The sequence below is a fragment of the Terrapene carolina genome, unplaced genomic scaffold, assembly GCF_002925995.2.
Source record: "Terrapene carolina triunguis isolate 2854851 unplaced genomic scaffold, T_m_triunguis-2.0 Scaffold136, whole genome shotgun sequence".
Classification (NCBI taxonomy): domain Eukaryota; kingdom Metazoa; phylum Chordata; order Testudines; family Emydidae; genus Terrapene; species Terrapene triunguis.
Window position 1 is genome coordinate 7,122,299 of NW_020664487.1, and position 20,057 is coordinate 7,142,355.

At 55.8% G+C, this 20,057-nt stretch overlaps 1 protein-coding gene across 2 annotated transcripts in view; it reads left to right on the plus strand.

The window, feature by feature from the left end:
* Nucleotides 1–3,167: 3,167 nt before the first annotated feature.
* Nucleotides 3,168–20,057, plus strand: part of RBPMS (RNA binding protein, mRNA processing factor) — a 120,888-nt gene continuing 103,998 nt past the window's right edge. For both annotated transcript variants that reach the window (XM_024205153.1, XM_024205152.1), the window contains exon 1: nt 3,168–3,293. In XM_024205153.1, coding sequence (XP_024060921.1) covers nt 3,231–3,293 — 63 coding nt within the window. In that variant the 5' untranslated portion in view covers nt 3,168–3,230. The remainder of the gene's footprint in view (nt 3,294–20,057) is intronic.

Consider the following 20,057-nt stretch of genomic DNA (forward strand, 5'->3'; position numbering starts at 1 on the left):
AACCACCAATCTAGATGATCACACTGATCCCTTCTGGCCTTGGACTCTACAAAGCATTTGCAGTAACCCCAGGCAGCCTGGATGGATTAGCCAGTTGGAACACAGCATCGGGATGTCCTGGTTAGCACAGAGAAACAAGGTACAGCATAGTCCATACTGGCTCTGTCCCTTTGTCTCTCGGTCCCAGGTGAGAGCTGCTGTGTCTATCCAAAGGCCAGCTCTTAATCCAGCCAGCTGCCCCCTTTGTTCTCCAGCTCAGGGCCTTTGCTCTGCTTCCCTGCAGCCAGGTGGGGGGAAAACCTCCTTCAGCTGGGTTGGTTGCTAGGTGCGAATGTCCCAGCCATGGTATTCCCATTGTCTTTGCAGATCCTTCATTGATAGGGGTCCTTTCAGCCAGTGCTCTAACAATCCACCCATTCATCCCATCTCTGACCATACTGGGAGGGGAGACACACACCTCATGTCTCCGGCTCTGCCCCACTGCAGCTGCTTAACCCTTCGATACCCACTGGGTAGCAACTCCTGGTCAAGTAAGTCATGGCCAAGCGTATCATTCATAACAATATGGCGTCTGACGAAGTGGGTATTCACCCACGAAGCTCATGCTCCACTACGTCTGTTAGTCTGTAAGGTGCCACAGGACTCTTTGCTGCTTTTACAGATCCAGACTAACACGGCTACCCCTCTGATACTAACAATATTACAAAAACTTCCCACTGCAGTACAGCAGCACCCTGCCACGTGCTTTGGCCTGAAGTTGAACTAGGCCTGGGGAAATATTTTGGATGGGATGCGAATTCTTCATTCATCCGTTTGTCCAGGGTAGCAATCATAGACGTGGCCCCAGAAGTGGTTACACACAAACCCAGGGATAACATGGAGCAGCGTGTTATTGGGGCCCAGTGCAGGCCGCACCCAACAGTTACCTCTAAGGGAATGAAGCAACTCCCACAGGTCGGGGAAGGACCCTCCTCCAAGCATCTCCTGCAAGGGGCTCTGGCCCATGGACACGCACAGCGTCTGCTTCCCTGTATATACTCTGCTCAGCGCAATGGGGCTGTGGGGGCCTGGCGAGCTATGCAAGTGCTGCCAGGGTGCTGGGGAAGCTGGGCCCTGGGGCGGGAGGGGGGTCTGTCAGAGTGGGTAGGAACCGTCCAGGGAAGGGAGCATGTAGGGGGGGAGCCCGTGGGTCCCTTTGTTATTCCTGTCCGTTCCTGTCCCAGTGACAGGGGATTGCGCAGTGTGACCTCGCTCTCCCTCACAGGGGCAGGCTGCGTTTCAATAAGGTGCCTCTTCTGGCCCCTGACAACCGAGGGGATCTCTCGCTTGCACTCTGTCAGGGGTTTGGTGTGCGGAGGGACAGTCCGGTCTCTCCCCTGCCCTGCCTGCAGCACGGCCACTCCTCTCTGGGCTCAGACTGCGCTCAGTGGGGCGAGATGAGGGCGGGGGGCTGGCAGTGGGCAAGGTCCGGGGGTGTAAATCGTATGGGGGGAGTAGGGACCTGTGCAGGCAGAGCCAGTTGCCGTGGGAGTGCACTGCTTCAGTGGGGCTCAGTGCGGATGGATCCGAGCCCAAGCCGGCACCAGGAAATGCGAAGAGATGCCAATTTGAAAGCGCCCTTGGTGAGGGAGGCTGATTCCAGAGGATGCTCGTTTACTCATCTCCCACTCGCGATGTATATTCCATGTTATGTTCCTCCTTAATGTAATCCACAAGTTCTCTGGGTACCCGCTACTGGAGGGAGCCCTCGTGGGCCGTTGCCTTTTCCCACTCTGATTTCAGAGATTCCCAGGGGGTAAGGGCAAAAGGAACCACCGTGATCATCTAGTCTGACCTGCATTTTGCAGGCCACAAAATCTCACTCAGGGATTCCTGCATCCTGGCCAGCAACTGGTGGTTGACTAGACTGTGTCTGTTAGAACGAGACACCCCCCCCCCCATCCCTCCCCAGACAGGATTTAAAGACCCCACGTGATGGAGAATCCACCATGACCCTAGCTAAATTGTTCCAATGGTTAATTAATCTCACTGTTAAAAAAATCTGCACCCTTTTCCTAGCCTGAATGGGTCTCATCCTGCCTGTTGGATTGCAGTGATTCGCGCTTGGCAAGGCATCCCCCAACCCACCCCAGCTGAGTGGCACTCCAGCCATTGTAGAGTCCCTTTGTGCAGTGCCATGGGGTGAGTGCATGGTGCCTTAGAAATATAAAGGGGTGGTGCTAGCCCTGGGAGTTTGCACTGCCAGCAGGGCCGGCTCCAGGATTTTTGCAGCCCCAAGCAGCAAAAAGAAAAAAGCCGTAATCTGCAGTTCTACCACCCCCGCTTCAGTATTCGGCGGCAATTCAGCGGCGGGTCCTTCGCTCCGAGAGGGAGTGAGGGACCTGCCGCCGTATTGCCCCCGAAGAGCCCGACGTGCCGCCCCTCACCGTTGGCCACCCCAAGCAGCTGCTTGCTGGGCTGGTGCGTGGAGCCGGCCCTGACTGCCAGGGCCCCAGGGGATGATGCCAGTTTGGCTGTTGATGCCAAAAAAGGAGCAGGATTAGGGTCTGAATTCCAACCCCAGTGCTCTGTGCGGCCCTCCGAGTCCCATGCGAGGGGGAGCGGGAGAAGCAGGTGCTAACACAAAGGAGGTACAAAGTGTCCCAGCGGAAGTCCAGCTGGCTGGTCTGAGACTCTGGCAAGCCCACAGCCATGGGACCCCCTTCCTGCCAGAACCCATCAGGTAAAGGACAAGCTCAGCGTTCATGGTAAAAGCCACGTTTCTAGGCCTTGGCTTTCTGGGAAGCCTGGAAACGGTGAACCCCCAGCTAGGGCTGAGCCATTGTCAGAGATGGCTCCTAAACACCACAGGGTGCTCGTGGGAGGGAGCTGGTGCTGAGACCGTGTCTTGGGGACAGGGAGTTTAGGGATTTCCCCACACCCAGCCCGGCTCCCCCTCCCTCTCTGACCCTCATGCCGCCCAACTTCCCCTGTCTGCCCTGCCCCCGCCCCCCACCCCCGGGGTGCCCCGGAGGGAGCTGCCCGGAGCGCGTAGGGCGCACGGACCGGGCACCCCTGGCCCAGCGGCGGCAGCACAGGCTCCCCCGCCCCCCGTCCCTCCCCCCGCGCCGCAGCTCCCTGCCGGGCCGGGCTGCCGGGGGCTCAGTGCAGCGCCGCCAGCTCCTCATGCTGCTGCCAGCGGCAGGGACCAGCCTCTCCGCAGCCGGCTCCGTGCGCCCCGGGACGGCACCATGAACAGCCTCCCCGCCGACAAGGAGAGCAGCCCGGCCGAGCCCAGCCTGCCCGAGGAGGAGGTACCTGCCGGGCTCGGGGCGGCGCGGTGCCGGGGAGCGGGGCGAAGGGGGTAGTGGGACCCCGGGGGGAGCAGGACAGGGAGGTTGGGGGGCGGAGGGGAAGCGGGGTAGGAGGAGCCGAAGGGGAGCGGGCAGGAAGGTAAGAAGGGGCCGGGGGGAGCGGGATAGGGGGACCCGGAGGGGAGCGGAGCCCCGAGGGGAAGGGGGAGCGGGGTGGCCCGGAGGGGAGCGGGGTAGAGGGGTCGGGGGGAGCAGGCAGGAGGGTAAGGGAGGCAGGGAGGAGTGGGGACAGGGGAGCGGAGCCCGGAGGGGAGCGGGGCAGAGGGGACAGGGGGAGCGGGGCAGGGGAGAGGTGCCCGGAGGGGAGCGGGGCGGCCCGGGGGGGAGCAGGACAGGGGGTGGGAAGTTCCCGAAGGGAGCGGCCGGGTCCCAGGACCCTGGAGCCCGATCTCGCTCTCCCCCTGACCGGTGTGCCCCGGGCCGCCCCGGGCTCCATGGCCGCCCAGCCCGGGCAGTGCAGCGGGCTGGCGGGGATCGCTCAGGTGTTCGCTCCGCGCCGGCCGGGAACCGCCCCTCGCCGCTGCGGGGACAGAGCCCGGCCCCAGAGACTCACCGCAGCCCCCGCCGCCCGGCCCGGGGCAGCCGCCCGCACTCGCGGGGCCATGGAGCCCCCCGGCCCGCCACCGGCCCGGGCACTGCTGGGGGCTGGGTGCCCGGCTGAGCCCCCCGCCCCGCCACCGGCCCGGGCACTGCTGGGGGCTGCGTGCCCGGCTGGCGCTCCCCAGACCCTGCCTGGCTGGGGGATACCAGGGCAGCACGGAGAGCAGCGGGCGGGAGGAGGGTTAATATGCACATTCCATCAAGTACCATATGGCAGGGGTGAGCCGGGGCAGAGTCACGGTGCTGGTGAGCGTTGCCAGGGCAGTGCGGTTGCACAGGTCTGCATGCAAGTCTCGAGTGCTGAGGCACAAGGCCAGGGGGGTGGCTTGCACTCCGGAGAGGAGAGGAGAGGAGAGGCGTCTCGCAAAGAACACCTGGCTCCTAGCGCTTGGACACTTTTCGTGACTTTTAGTAACTCTCAGCTTCATTTGTTTTAGGCTGTGTTCTAAGAGCCAGCCAGGTCAGACTCATGGGCCCCAGCTCATTTTTAAGCCCAGCAAACCATCTCATCTGCTGGTACTGCTCCATTGTTACGCTTTCCTCCTGCTCTCTAAACACTGTCCTTTTTGGAAAACATACTGTACAAAGATAACTGTTCCCCTGGGGACCATACTGTTCTGCTGGTGTGAAAGACACTTCTCCGGGGTAGGCTCTTGTGGCATCTACCTACCTTTCTGTCCAGTTAAGAAAGAAATTTCATCTTTGCGGCTTGCCTCCCACAGACCCACAGAGGGAGATGTGAGCAGGCAATCAGTAGCTCCCAGTCAATAGAACAAACTTCTGTGACTTCTTACCTTGGGGATGGTGTAGTGCAGTGACCCAGAGAGATCTGTGTAGGGTGGGATTCCTGGTGGCCAGTCAAATCTCTCCTGTCTCTTTTCTCGCCACCATTCGGTAAATATTCTGTCTACGTACAGTTCGTCTACAAATACAGTGAAAGGAGTGCAATGGTGTGTTTATAGGAGTTTCAGATAATGAAGTAATTCTCCTGTCCGGTGAACTGCTAGGTTTTCCTGAACAAGTGCCCATTAATGTATTCCGCACGTCCACCCACATGGCGCGTGATATTTTATAGCACATAGGAGTTAGGGTGACCAGATGTCCTGATTTTATAGGGACAGTCCTGATATTCGGGGCTTTGTCTTATACAGGTGCCTATTACCCTGCCTCTGTCCCGATTTTTCACACTTGCTATCTGGTCACCCTAATAGGAGTATAACTATTTGGAGTGGTTTAAATCTCAGGACCTGTCCTTCAGGTAGCAGCTGTGCGGGGCGGGCAGCTCTGGGCTGCCTGCAGTGAGTGGTACTTCCCCCAGCTCTGCAGGAGGGGGATCATAGAGAAGGTTTGCCAGTCTGGAGGGCTGCGGCTTTCTGCAAAGTATTGAAGTACTTACTTTGTCATTGTGCTTGGGACCAGGGCCGCCCAGAGGATTCAGGGGGCCTGGGGCAAAGCAATTTCGGGGGGCCCCTTCCATAAAAAAAAGTTGCAATTATATAGAATACTATATTCTCGTGGGGGCCCCTGTAGGGCCCGGGACCTGGGGCAAATTGCCCCACTTGCCCGCCCCTCTGTGCGGCCCTGCTTGGGACGGGGCCTCCCATCCCTGGGTTGGGCTCACCCACTTAAAGGAAAATACCTAGGTTTCTTTTGGGACTGGCTCACTGAGTTAATGACATACATGTGTGTAAGCATGCATGTGCGCACCCCCCACATACTGTTTGTGTGTATCTGGTTCAGATACAATCTTAGCAAAATACTTACATATTAAACTTCATCGTATAATGGGGAGATTCTCAAACTGCTCCTAGACTGATGGAAGGTGAAATTCAGACTGTTTGTATGTCACTGGAAAGAGAATATTTTCTAGATGTCCAATAAGCTTTCGGGTTTTACCTGTGACTGGAAGTCAGGATAATCTAGGTCAGGGGTTCTCAAACTTCATGGCACTGCACCCCCCTTCTGACAACAAAAATTACTACATGACCCCAGGAGTGGGGACCAAAGCCTGAGCCCACTCCAGCCTGGCTGCCCCCCCGGGGGGAGGGGGGGGTGAGGGGAAACTCAAGCCCAAGGGCTCAGCACCAGATGTGGGGGCCTGTAACTTGAGCCCTGCCATCCAGGCTGAAACCTGAGGGTTTGGGGCTTGGGCTCGGGCTTTGGCCCTGGGACCCAGCAAGTCTAACGCCAGCCCTGGTGACCCCATTAAAATGAGGTTGCGACCCACTTTGGGGTTCCGACCCACAGTTTGAGAACCGCTGATCTAGGTATTCTGAATATAATAACAGCCAAATATGAGCTCCTCCCAGCCTGTTAGCAGAGGGAGGACGTATCATATCTCATTGGACAGATCATAGATTCCAAGGCCAGAAGGGACCACTGTGATGATCTAGTCTGACCTGCATACCACAGGCCAGAGAACTGCCCAGAGCAGAGCTTTTAGAAAAACATCCCATCTTGATTTGAAAATTGTCCATGATGGAGAATCCACCATGGTAAATTGTCCCAAAGGTTAAAACCCTTACCCTTAAAAATGTATGCTTAGTTTTCAGTCTGAATTTGTCTAGGTTCAACTTCCAGCCATTGGCTCATGTTGTTCCTTCTTCAGCTGAACGTCACCACAGAATACAAACATCGGTTAAATGGACAAATTGCATTATTTCTGACACGGCTTGTAAAACTGGCTTGAAAATGTACCCGGTACTAAACTACTTGCCCGCTCTTTGCATAGATAATAATGATAACAAATAATTATTTATTTTTGTCCATCAAACCAGTACTCTTCCCAGGTGAGCGGGCAAGTGGAACGTTGTAAGGCTGTGACAAAGTACTTTTCTCTGGATTGCATCACTCCATTGTGTATCTTCTCAGCACAGAAGGCAGGTTGTAGCTATACCTGGCTTTCATTGTATTTAAATGGGATATAGATTGTTTTTTACTCACTGAGAGCTTAACCCTGCTTCCAGTAAAGTCAACAAGCAAAACATTGAGTAGGAGGCGGAGCAGGCCCAAAACGTTGGCGTCATGTCCAGCAGAAGACGGAGGGGGAAATCATTGTGTTTGGAATGGTGCCAGTGTGCTATGCAGAGTGCAGACCATGTTATGTAAAGAGCGCATGACCGTTTGGCTGCATTGTTCCTTAGTGCACGTTACCAAGTGTGGAATGCTCCTGATGAATCTCTATAACTCTTTGTAGGGAAGAGACAGAGGTGGGGCCCTCTGACACGGCAGGGAACTTCCTTCCAGCCCGGGCCCATTTGGGGACAGTCAGGAGAAGGGCGGTGGTTCTGCTGGGTGTGTGGAGGATGGTGGTGAGCACGCTGGGTTTCTCTCGTTTACTCTAGGCTCCAGGCTTGGAAATTGGCTGTCTTACCTTTGAGGGCCAGGCACTGAGTGGCCTTTGCACCGTATTTCAGCCTTGCTGGTATCACCCCGCAACATACACATCTCCCCTTTTGGGAGCCATCTGCATCTGTGTGCTGGCTTCCAGCACCGGCCTCGTTCTTCCCTCAGCTGTTTTCATACCGTGCAAACCAGGCAGATAATTAGTGGGTGCCACCACAGCTAGACTAAGGGCTAGAAGCAAACCCCTTCACCTCGCCAGACCCCCAAGGGCAGGCTCTGAGCACCACACAGACAGGAACCCAGACCCCTTTCTTTGGCTTTGTATCCCACGGAACTAGCTTGCTAATACCGCATGGGCCTGAGCCCCCTCCCTCTGAGCCCCACGGAGCCTCGCGCTCGGGCTAGGGGGACTGGATGCTGCGTATGGCAAGCTGCTCACAGCTGTTAGTAAAAGGGCTGTGTTCGTCACTGTTACCATCCTGTGGGGTTACATCCAGGCAGCATGTCCCAGACAATGCCTACATCCCCATCTCCAGCGCCGGTGTCATGGAACCCGGCACACCGTCAGCCCTGTCCCTGCAACCGGATCTGCCCAGGCCTCGGCCCGCCCTCCCGTGCTCAGCTGCATGGCCTTTGGTGTGCGTGAGGGCCAGGGTGGGCCCGAGTGATCAGCTGCAGGACTGGCACACGAAATCCTGTACGATTCTCCAGCAGCCTTCTCGGGTCGGCGGGGTCAGCAGGGGCTCGGCAAGCCTCTCCTGGCAGGCGCTGTCACACGGTGGGAGCATGGCGAGAGGCCTCACCTGACAAGTCTGTGCTAATAGCAAGGGACCGTGTTTGCTGATGGGAGGTGCTGGCTCTGTTTCCTACGCCTGACTAGCACTTCGGGACACTGGCTCTTCCGGACGCCCATGTGTCTGAGGCTGAGATGGCACATTGGTGGAGATCGCGGCGCGGGTGGGAGGGAATGGGGCACTCAGATCTTCTGGCTTTTCTAAAGGAGAATGTCGAACTGTAGCCTGAGAACGGCCTGGATCTTGGCAGATGCCTTATTTGGTAGTGGGGTGGCTTTGGAAACCCCAACACCTGCCTCCCCCCAGCCAGATCCTCAGCCCCAAATCCCTGATCCTTCGTGGGCAGGAGCTGGGAAGACTCCCGCTGGAATCTCTTCTCTGCATTCGACGTTCAGGGTGCAGCGTGCAGAGCAGGTGGGCGAGAGCTCGAAGGAGAGACATTCTCGCTCTCCATCCCCTGCTGCCCCACTAACTGGCTTTGCACTAACGGTGGGCGCAGTACAAGGCGGCACATGGCTCTTGATTAACAAGGCTGTGGCTGGGGGGTGAGAGGGGCGAGGACGCAGCGCTTTCCCAGGGTGCAGCCCTTGAGTTCCCAGAAGTAAAGAGCGGGACCGGCAGCTCTGGGGGGGAATTCCCAGCGGGAGGCAGCCCTGCTGAGGGGGAAGGTGCCATTTCTCCGCCGTCCCTCTCAGTGCCTGCTGCGTGCACTGATTTCCCCAGGTGCCTTCCCACGCACTCTGCTGCCAGGAGCGAGTGCCCCTCTGCAGGGGAGTTGCTGGGCTGGCGGGTGGCTTAGGGTTGCCAACTTTCTACTCCCACAAAACCGAACACCCCTGTCCCGCCCCTCATGTGAGGCCCCGCCCATGCCCTGCTCCTTCTCCGAGGCCCCGCCTCTGCTCAGTCCACTCCCCCACCCCCATTGCTCGCTCTCCTTACCCTCACTCACTTGCTCATTTTCACCGGGCTGGCTCAGGGGGTTGGGGTGCGGGAGGGGGTGCGGGCTCAGGGGTGGGACCAGAAATGAGGGGTTCAGGGTGCAGGAGGGGGCTCCAGGCTGAGGCAGGGGGTTGGGATGCGGGAGGGGGTGAGGGCTCTGGGGTGGGGCCAGGGATGAGGGGTTTGGGGTGCAAGAGGGGGCTCTGGGCTGGGGGGTGGAGTCGAGGGGTTCAGAGTATGGGAGGTGGCTTTGGGCAGAGGCAGGGGATTGGGGTGTTGGAGAAGGTACAGGCTGGGGGTGCAGGTTCTGGCGTGGGCCAGAAATGAGGGGTTAGGAGTGTGGGAGGAGGCTCTGTGCTGGGGCAGGAGGTTGGAGTTGGGGGGTGCGGGCTCTGGGGTGGGTCTGGGGATGAGGGGCTTGGGGTGCAGGAGGGGGCTCCGGGTTGGGGGGACTCTGGGCTGGGGCAGGGGGTTGGAGTGCAGGGTGGGGGGTGCGGGCTCGGGGGTGGGTCTGAGGATGAGGGATTTGGGGTTCAGGAGGGTGCTCTGGGCTGGGATCAAGGGGTTCAGAGGGTGGGAGGGGGATCAGGGCTGGTGCAGGGGGGGTGAGGGTTCTGGCTGGGGGTGCAAGCTCTGGAGTGGGGCCGAGGAGGAGGGGCTTGGGGTGCAGGAGGGGGCTCTGGGTTGGGGGGGCTCAGGGCTGGGGTAGGGGGTTGGGGCGCTCTCGGGCAGCTCCTGGTCAGCAGTGCAGTGGGGCTAAGGCAGACTCCCAGGTTCCCGGCCAATGGGAGTGTGGAGCCGGTGCTCGGGGTGGGGGCAGCATGCGGAGCCCTGTGCCTTCCCCCCAGCCTAGGAGCCGGACTTGCTGGCCGCTTCTGGGCCGCAGCGCGGTAACAAGACAGGTAGGGACGAGCGTGCCTTAGACCCACAGCACCACTGACCAGACTTTTAATGGCCTAGTCGGCGGTGCTGACCGGAGCCGCCAGGGCCCCTTTTTGACCAGGCCTTCTGATCGAAAACCAGACACCTGCCCACTCTAAGGTGGCTGAAGTTCACTTTCCCCAAGTCTGGCCAAGGGGTTTGTCAGGCCTGGCTGCTCCCCGCACAGCCTCAGGCCTGCGGGGGTTCCAGACAGGAGTGGGGGACCCCCACACTCACCCCAGGAGTAGAGAGAGTGTGTTGGCCCTTGAATGCACGTGGAGGAGTGGTTGAGTCTGGCCATGGGGGAGGCCAGCGATCGCTGTTCAGGAATCCTGAGTCGAGAGGCAGCTGAAAATATTCCAGGATTTTCTGGCAATAATTCCTAGTGTCAATCTAATAATGTACGTCCACGGAGCCCATCCCTGTGCCAGCTGAGCCCCTCCCCAGCTCTACCCTCGCACTCTGGGAGGTAGGACAGGGCTGGTCCTGCCATTGTACACATGGGAACTGAGGCTGAGTGACTTGGCCAAGGTCATGCAGGGAGTCTGTGGCGGAGCTGGAACTGAACGCAGGTCTATGAGTCCCCGGCTAGCGCCCCAACCACTGGGCTATCCTTCCCCTCTTAGAAACTGTCTGGCTTTTAGGCTGTTTCCCAAATAGCCAGTTTCCATTACTGCTTAAGTGCCCTAGAGAATACTCAGAGACCTGAAATAACCCAGTGGTAATGCTGCCTCAGTTGTCTGCCCTTATCCTGGCCCTGGGCTCCCACTTCACCTCCATAGTGATCTCCTGCCTGAGTGCTCGGCCTCTTGCTTCTCTCCCCTCCTCCTCTCCCCTGCTGCTGTTTGCCAGGGTCTCTGGGATTTCATGACAGGTCTTCTGTTTGCTTTATTCTGCAGTGCCGATAGGCTTCATGCTGAGCTGTTGTAGGCAGGGCCGGATGAAGGCCCAGACAATATAGACCCAAGCCTAGGGCTCCACCCCCTGGAGTCACAGGATTGCATGGGAATCTCAGCTTGTGTTGTAAAAGAAATGTGTGTCTAGCTCACAGCGGTGAAGAAAAGCTTTAAAATGTGCTTGAGTCTGCAGAGAGCCTGAGCCCATTGCTCTGAGGGGGGAGGAGCTGCCTGGAGTGTAACTGATATAGTGACGCTGCCTGAGTGTGCAGAGAGCCTGAGCCCATTGCTCTGAGTGGGGGGGAGCTGCCCCACGCATCTCGCTGGGGAGTTAATTCCAAGCCCCTCTGCTCTGGGGGACCTGCCAGCCAAGCAGGGGGCTCTGTGCTGTTGGAGGAGCAACAGCGCAGTGGGCCCAGATGCCCCTCCCAAGCAGAGACACCCTGTTGGCGTAAATGCTGGGGGCACACCAGCTGTCACCCCTGCCTCTCAGAAGGGGAGGGGAAGCCCCTACTGTCCCTCCTGGTGGGGAGGAAGGGCCCTGTGCTGCTGGGCCTGCCTCTCTGGGAGGAGGGGGGCACCCTGTCATGCTCCCCCCAGCTGGGCCTTTATCATGGTGGGCCTGGTGCGCCCATGTGGCCTGAGTGGATGGCATCAGCAGAGCAGTCAGCCCAGCCCAGGATGAAATCTCTCTTGCCCTCTGCTTGCGGATGGCTGCGTCCCTTCCCCCAGGTAGTGCTGCTAGAACAGTCAGCCTCTCCCGTCCGGGCAGTCAGCAAACATCCCCCTCAAATGGCTGCATGATGCCGGCGCGCAGGGAGCAGGGCGCCTTGGGAGCAGGGCTGCATCCTGCATCGGGTCACACAGCTGTGTTGGGTGGGAACAGGGGGAGCAATGTGGCAAAGCCTACAGCAGCACTGCTCCCGCTCTCCCGCACTGCCTCATGCCAGGGCAGAAACCTTCCTCCTCCGTTTTTGCAGCCCCCCTCTGGGCCACGTGGCTTTGAACTTGTTCTAAACGCAGGAGAGCACCAGGCCCTGCGTGGCGGGGATGAGTCCTGGGGCCGGCAACCAGGCAACACTAAGCTGCAAATCCCAGTTGGGCCCCAGCGAAGACGGTCTTGTTTATGTCAGTGGGTTTGCAACATGCTTAAACAGCCCCTGGTAATCTAAACCAAACGGAGAGCAACTCCGTTAATGGAGCGAGTATTTATGTCAGGACTAATCCCCGGGCATGGAATGTCCCCTGCTGGCGGAGAGCGCTGGGCGTACCAAGCTGGGGATGTTACGCGTGTTGGGCGGTGTTTCGCTGTTGTGGTGAAATTCCCCTTCCCTAAAGGACAGGCGCGTTTTACAGGTCAATTTCAGGAACATCGTTCTGTGCCAACAGGAGAGAAGCCGGCCGGCACATTTTGGATCCAGCAGCTTTTGAGGTCTTAAATGATGTTCTTCTGTCTCTTCCTTTTGGCTCTTGCTCCGTTGCCCCAGCTCCTCTCCCGCCTTCGTTCCCTTCGCTGCCGCCGCACACCTTCACCCCTTTAAAATCCTTTCCTCAAGGAATACCGTTCTTCTGCTAGCACTGGGTTTTTTAACGGCAGCCAGCACTAGAGGCACTTCAGAATTATCCAGTGCTCATTGAGACCAGCTGTCAGTTTCACTTGTGTTGCCGGCTACTAGCAAAGACAGAGAATCCCACGGGTAGGACGTAGGGCCCAGATCTCACTATCAGGAACTGCTTCTTGATTTTCACTTACATTTTCCTTTTCTTATATTCATCCCAGCCTCTTGTGACCTATAGAAATCCACTGAGTGCAATACGCCTCCCTCCTTATCGGACATACAGGCCAGATTTTCCCTCCCTTATGCCGCATTGATTTCCAAGGGACCACTCATGCAGTAGAGAGCTACTCAATGTGAGGAAGGGTGGCCAGTCAGGGCTAATAAATTAACCTGAGACTGGGCAGCTTCATATCATCAATCACTCAGAAATGGCCTTTCCGTAGGGAGCTAGATGATGCGGTGGGAGGAGAGATGCATTGTATGTGTGATTATGCAGCCCTTAGAATTGCAGAAACTTTTAATGAAGCGACCTCTATGGTCACCCTTTGACAATATTACCAAATCGTTTCTCCAAGGATGCTTCAGTTTATTCACCATCCGCAGGAGCTGTAGAGTAACTGGAAGCAAAGTCCCGTTGCAAAATCGGTTTGATGTTGACAAATACGAATGTTAGGCCGTATGACTGTAGAGCAATTCTAGTCAAATATTCCACTGCCGTCATTTTATTCTGTAACCAGGATTCCAGTCTTCTGACTTGTAAGTGATTATTCTTGGGCAGTGGGCAGCCAACCTGTTAAACCACGAGTAGAAAATTAAAGTTAGCTCTGCTGAAGTGTGGTGATGCGAAGGCTTGGTTCAAGTATTAGTTTGGCGTAGTTAATTAAGTGCCTTGCGAGTGACTCATACTCACTGCCTTGCCAGTCACCTTTCACCCTTTCAAGTTAAAGTTTGCTTGGGAGTGTGTTGTACCCGCCAGGCAGTCTTGGCTGTATTTTATCTGTAAATCCCGGGTGTTTGGAGTCCTCTTGAGGCAGCGGGGTTGCATAATGTGACCTGAGCCGGGCTGGGCAAACAAGTTTATTGCATCCCAATGTCTCTGGAGCTGTCTGCAGGTGACAGATGGTTCCCAGTGTCAGGAAATGCAGGGGAGATGGGAGGAGAGGCTTTCCAAGTGATGGGGTCAATCAGGTGTCAATTGCTATGGAAACCACTGATCACAAGGGCCTTCTGGCTGCATTTACCATGGTCCGTTGTCATCACCATCTAGCTACATAGCATGTGCTGTGGTAACCCTGCTGAGGGTGTGCATAGGGGGCCTGATTTCCCCACTGCCTGTGTCTCTTGTGTCCCACAGACGCCTATGCACAGGGCTGGCAAATGCTTCCGTTCTGATGTGGTAGCATTTTTCACTGCCTTTGCACTCACACAAGGGTGTAAGTGACCAAACAAGGTGCAGAACAGGAGAGAACCAGCCTCAGCATGTGAAAGAAATAGGGAAGAATCTCATTTTTGAGGTCCATGCGTGCAAACTGCTCTCTGGGGTCACCTGGGAGCAGCCAGCCTTCCCCACCGGGCTGAGAGCAATACAGAGGAATGAGGCAAAGCTGGGGACAGGGATAGAAACAAAGACATTAACACTTCGAATCTCACTCATGTCAGGTCCTGTAGTGTCAAACAAATGGAAACGCACAGCGCGGTGTAATGACGAGAGCTAGCGACGCAGAAATTCTGTTCCATGGGACAGTCCAACATTTTGGAATTGGCGTTTGTTCCAAATTGGAATGAAAACAAAACATTGTGAAATTTCCCGTGGAATGAAAATTCTGGGGGGAAAAAATTATTTTAGGTCAACAGAAACATGAAAAAAATCAAAATGTTTTGTTCCAGTTTTGAGTGTTTTTCTTATTTTATATTGCATTCTAATTTATTACAGTAAAACAAGAAGTCATTTCCAAACAGAACATTGAAGATTCCCCCACTCTGCAGCCAGGGAATCTGTCCTGGGATCCATCCCTTGATACAGACAGAACTCCCCAGCTGAGCTTTCACTGTTAAATCACAATCCCCCACAACTGTGACTCTGACCAGAGTGGAACCTGGGGAGGGTTGTTTCATGAGGACTCACCTGTACTAAAGTTGCTCCCGTTTACCTGAAATTCATTGAAAAACTGGAGTTGTATTTGTGCCAAACCCTGTGCGGTCAGTTATAGGGGTTTGAACTTGTGTCAGTAAATGTCCAGCCCCCGGGTCTGATCCAGTCTGCCAGTGCCTCTGCTCCCATCCTTCACTCCTGGCTGTCTCTCTTTCACTTGCTCCAGAGCCCACGTCAGGGCCAGAGAAGGGGTGCCCAGGAAATCACTGAGAACAGCCATGAAGAGCGTATGCAGCTCCTAGAGGAGTATAATGTGAGGGATAAACAGGAGAGGAAATCCTGCCCCTCGACCTCACTGAGAGCCGGCTGAAGGGGTTAATGGCAGGTGGCTGCAAGGGGTGACTTTCAGAAGGTGTTTTGCTGAGGGGTCCCTTTCAAGTGGCCCCCAAAGTGCAGTTCTGTAAAGTGGCACTGTGGAATTTCAGCCTGTAGACTCAGTGACACTAGATCAAAAGTGCTCAGTTTACAAGGCAAAATGTGGGTGTTCTACCTCCCAGGGAGGCAGTCTCTGTGCTCGGAGAGCCAGGCTGGGTTCTTTCTGGCTCTCACATCACCCCAGCAGTCAGGATCCCTTGGGCGCATTGCACCCTCCACGTGCCTAGGTGCAATCAGAGCAGAGTCTAGCCCAGCAGTGACGTAGTCAGCAATCCTGCGGCTGTGTGAGAACAGAATCCGCCTCCCTCTCTCCTCCAGGGCAGATTGGCAGAGGCCCTGGGGGGTTTTCACCTTCCTCTGCAGCGTGGGGTACCAGTCACTTGCTGGAGGATTCTCTGCACCTTGAGGTCTTTAAACCACAATTTGAGGACTTCAGTAACTCAGACATAGGTTAGTGATTTGTTACAGGAGTGGGTGGGGGAGATTCTGTGGCCTGCGTTGTGCAGGAGGTCGGACTAGACAATCATAATGGTCCCTTCTGACCTTAAAGTCTATGATTCTCTGAGCTGGGTGGACTCTGCAGTGGTTATAGGAGTAAAACAGCAATAAAACCTTGGCTTTGGTGACCAAGGTCAGCAGCCCTGTTTCTGAGCACACCGAGAGCACACCTGAGTGAGAAAGTGGCATTCTTCATAGGTTCACAGATACGAAGGGTAGAAGAGACAGGAGAGTGGAGACGGCTGGCAGGGGTGATCCATTCTATTATGGCTGTTGAAGTTAAGTGGACAGTGAGGCATAAGTGCTGGCACTAGAGGTGCTGGGGGGGTGCTGCCGCACCCCCTGGCTTGAAGTGGTTTCCATTATATATAGGATTTCCAGTTTGGTTCAATGACTCTCAGCACCCCCACTATAGAAATTATTCCAGCGCCCCTGCAGTGAGGCATCTGGGAGGAGACGTCAGAGAGACAGCTGAGGCCAGGGAATGGGTCGCGGGAGATGGGCAGTTCTGGAAAGGCACCAGTGTTCACAGGGTATTGGAAGGCCAAGAACACACAGAGAAACAGTGTGAAGGGGGAGGCCAGAGACTTGTGGGACTTGCCCAGAGCAGTCAGAGCAGGAGAAGAACTGGTGGGATGGGGATTGTGGGGAGGGCCAGGAGGACCTAGCTGAATTCAGGAACTGGGTGACACGTTGTAGATGAAATTCTGTGCAGAAAAATACAAGGTCTGTCCCGCATATGGGACGGAAACATTTTACACTGACAGCTGCTGAATGAGCAGCAAGAGAGCGAGGCCTCATGGAGAAGGGACCATGTGCACAGCAGCTTTCTGAAGAGCTAATAACGTGCTGGGCTAGGCTAAGAAGGAGGTAGAGAATATGAATGCAAATATTTTGTTTCCGCTGTTTGAACAGCTAGAACGTCCCAGGTGTAATGTAGTCTGCAGTCAGGTCCATCATCGCTTTGTCTCAGCCAGAGAGGCAGTGTGATGACCCGTAGGCACAACAGACTGGGGTAGCCAGGGGAGGAGTGAGATGTGGGGAGAAGTCTGGAGGATCTGGGTCGGGGCCCCAGTCCTGCGCCGCAATCTACTAGCAAGGGGGTGGCACTAGCCGATTGCATGGCACAACTGGGGAGCATGGGAGTGACCAAGCCAGGTGTAGGCAGCATTTGAAAGCAATATTCTATTGGAGTGACCATAGTTTGCAAACTCAGCTTAAAACGTTTTGCCCTCCACCGTTCGGGCTGGCCACGCTCGGGTTAAAACGCAGTAGCCTGATCTGGTTTGGAGCCTCCTTGTGGGTCGGACAAGGACAGGGCAGCGCAGGAGTTGAGATTGCAGTTCTCTTCCAGGCCCCATTTCAACCCACTGTCCCAAGTTTGCCCCCAGGCTCCATACAATTTGACCTAAGGCCAAAATCTGGCTGATTTTGAATTGAATCAGTAAAATCAATTGAGTTTTAGGAAGCGTAAGAATTTTCCATATTTCAAAATCTCAAATTGCCTTTTTGTGTCCCTAGAAAAACAATGTGTCACCTCTTAGCCACTGCACCAACTCCTGCCACTAGTTTGTAGCTAGAGGTTGCTGCAGAGACAGCGGTGTGTGTGTGAGGGCCTCACAGCGAGGCCAGGCATTCCCAAATGGAAACAACGCCGTTGGCCATACTTTGCTGGGGTGAATAATCCAAAGTCTTCATTCACCCCCCTCTCCCTGCCAGTTACAGTTCCTGGTCTTTCATTGCTGTCCAGACACACTCAGAGGTTGTTTCATTTTCAGTCGTATAAGGAGTGAAGAATTTTTATTCAAGTTGGCAGCTAGGCCACCTCCAGTATTAACCGCACCCCACTGCATGCAGGCTACATGCAGATGTTCACTGAGCATGTAGCCAAAACACACACGGCTGCGTGATGCTTTCCCAGGGGCTCCAACTAGTACATTTTACGTACGGCAGGTATGACAGCGGCACACTCATTTTGCTGATGCCTGGGGGCCAAGACCTGCAGCTGCCATGGTATGTTTAGTCTGCTACACGGCATCATCCTAACCAAGCATACAAGGCCAGAGGCATCATCAGGCAGTTGGGTTTCTGTACTCTTCCTCCACCCTGTGATAAGCTTAAGACACCAACGCCCTGTGCCTTCTCGTACATTTGCAATGGGAGCTGGTATTTGTGGTCAGGGCCGGCTCCAGGCACCAGCCCAGCAAGCAGGTGCTTGGGGCGGCCAAGGGGAAGGGGCGGCACGTCGGGCTGTTTGGCAGCGGGTCCCTCTCGGAGGGAAGCACCTGCCGCCAAATTCCCGCCGAAGAAGAAAGCGGCGCGGTGGAGCTGCTGCCGATCGCTTGGGGCGGCAAAAACCCTGGAGCCGGTCCTGTTTGTGGTCATCACTCCAACCCTGCTAAAGCGCTTAGCTTGCAGAGGGGTCCAGGCAGGTGGCTCTACCTCCACCACAAGTTATGGGCTGGGTGCAGGAATCACTGGGGAAGGTTGTTCTGCAGGAGGTCAGCCTAGACGGGCATAAAGGTCCCTGCTTGGAATCGATGAATCTGTGAAAAGCCAGCTTGGAGCCTGGTTTTTGATTCTGACAATTTTCTGCTCCTCCACTGTCACAGTAACAACGCAGCCTCTGCTGTCGGTTTGAAATGCTGCGACAGGATGATCCATCCCTCTGGTTTCCTTGCATTAGGCTAAGGTTACCATATTTCCACAATCAAAAAAGAGGACACTGGGGGGGGGGGGAGCCCCGCTCTAGCTCCGCCCCCATCCACTCCCTCCCACTTCCCACCCCCTGACTGCCCCCCTCAGAACTCCCAATCCCCCCCGCTCCTTGTCCCCTGACTGCCCCCTCCTGGGACCCCTGCCACTAACTGCGCCCCCCGAGACTGCTCCCCGCCCCCTGACAGGAGCCCCAAAACTCCCGACCCATCCAACCCCCTCTGCTCCCTGCCTGCCTCGACCCCTCTCCACATCCCTGCCCCCCTGGCAGCCCCCCAGAACCCCCGACCCATCTAACCCCCCCTGCTCCCTGTCCCTGACTGTTCTAACCCCTCTCCACACCCCTGCCCCCCTGACAGCCCCCCCAGAACCTCCGACCCATCCAACCCCCCTCCCCCGCTCCCTGTCCCCTGACTGCCCCCCTTCTCCAACTCCCCGGCCCCCTTACCGTGCCGCTCAGCTTAGAGCAGGTGTCTGGCTCCGTGTGGAGAAGGGGGGGAAGCAGGGGAGGGGCTCTGGCCGCCGTCGCCAGCCCCGCCGCCGCATTCCCTCACAGGCGCACAGCCCCGCCCCCCAGCGCTGCCGGGCGGCGTGCTAAGGCTGCAGGGGATGGGGGGAGCCGGGAAGGGGCCCCAATGCGAGCGGCGCTCGGCCGCCCTGTCAGCCGCTTTTTGCTCTTTAAATAGCCGACCGGGGGCAAATCCCGGACATTTTTAGATTTTTAGAAATCCCCCCCCGGACGGCTATTTAAAGAGCGAAAAGCCGGACATGTCCGGGGAAACCCGGACGAATGGTAACCCTACATTAGGCTCCCTAGCAATCCCTTCTTCAGGATCCTGAAAAGTAGCATGAACGGCAGAATTGCCCCCCAGTTTATGCCATTGCAAACCTGTGCTCTGTCAGCTGTGGTGTCTGTGGTCCTGCTTTGTTTCTGTGGCTCAGCCGCTGTCTGGGGAGGGAGCCGATCTGGCCTGCGAGTCATTCCCAGGGTAAATTAACACCACGCTGAGGAGAGGGGCTGTCAGACTTGAGTCACTGATTTTATCAGGCTTTTAAAGAAGTTTTATCTCTGGAGCTTTTTTCACTCCTTTCCTATGGATTGGGACGCCCCGGGATGTTCTCTGCAGATAAGGCAAAACCATCCTAATTTCCATGTAAAATCTTTGCCTTTTTCAATGTTTAACGAAAACATCTGCACAGCTTGTCAAGAATTATTGTGGAGAAACTACATGTGTGTATCGTCTCCACCTCATTTTTATAGGTGCCAACTCCCCACCCTGAACATGGCAGGTTTACAGAGTATTGTTTATGTAGGACCTACGCTACTTGCTGTTTTAATCTGTGCAGGAGGGTTCTGTGTAATATAACAATAGAATAAAGAACACATTTCCTGTGGTCTGTATGTAAATCTTCCATACAGTTTGTGGGCTAGATGATCTGAGTGTTTCCCTTTTAGATTAGAAATAATGTTCTCCTGACTTCTCCACTAACGTAATGTAATGCTACGCTGCAGGGGTTTGTTGTATTGTTGATACACGTCCGAGCATCTACTGCCTTGACCAGGTGTCTTTTTATTACTGAAATCAAAACAAATATATAAACGCCAGGTCTCATTTTCACATTTCACTAACATCGCCAGTTAGGTCTGATTTCAACTGATTTCAGTTGAAGACCCTTCAAACACAGGCCCCATCTGCCACGCCAGACCCCGAGTGCCGTCGCTCCCTCGCTGCAGTACAAAGCGGGGATAGGTCGCCGCCGCTCCAATCTGGTCGCGTTTCGCAGCCACGCCGCACAGCTTAAGCCTCTACTCCAGGGGAAGGAAGTGGAGAAGCAGGCCCATAAAGTTGCAGCCATTTCTGAGAAAATGTTTGTACCCCATCGGGATGTTGTTACTACTTGTGACAGTC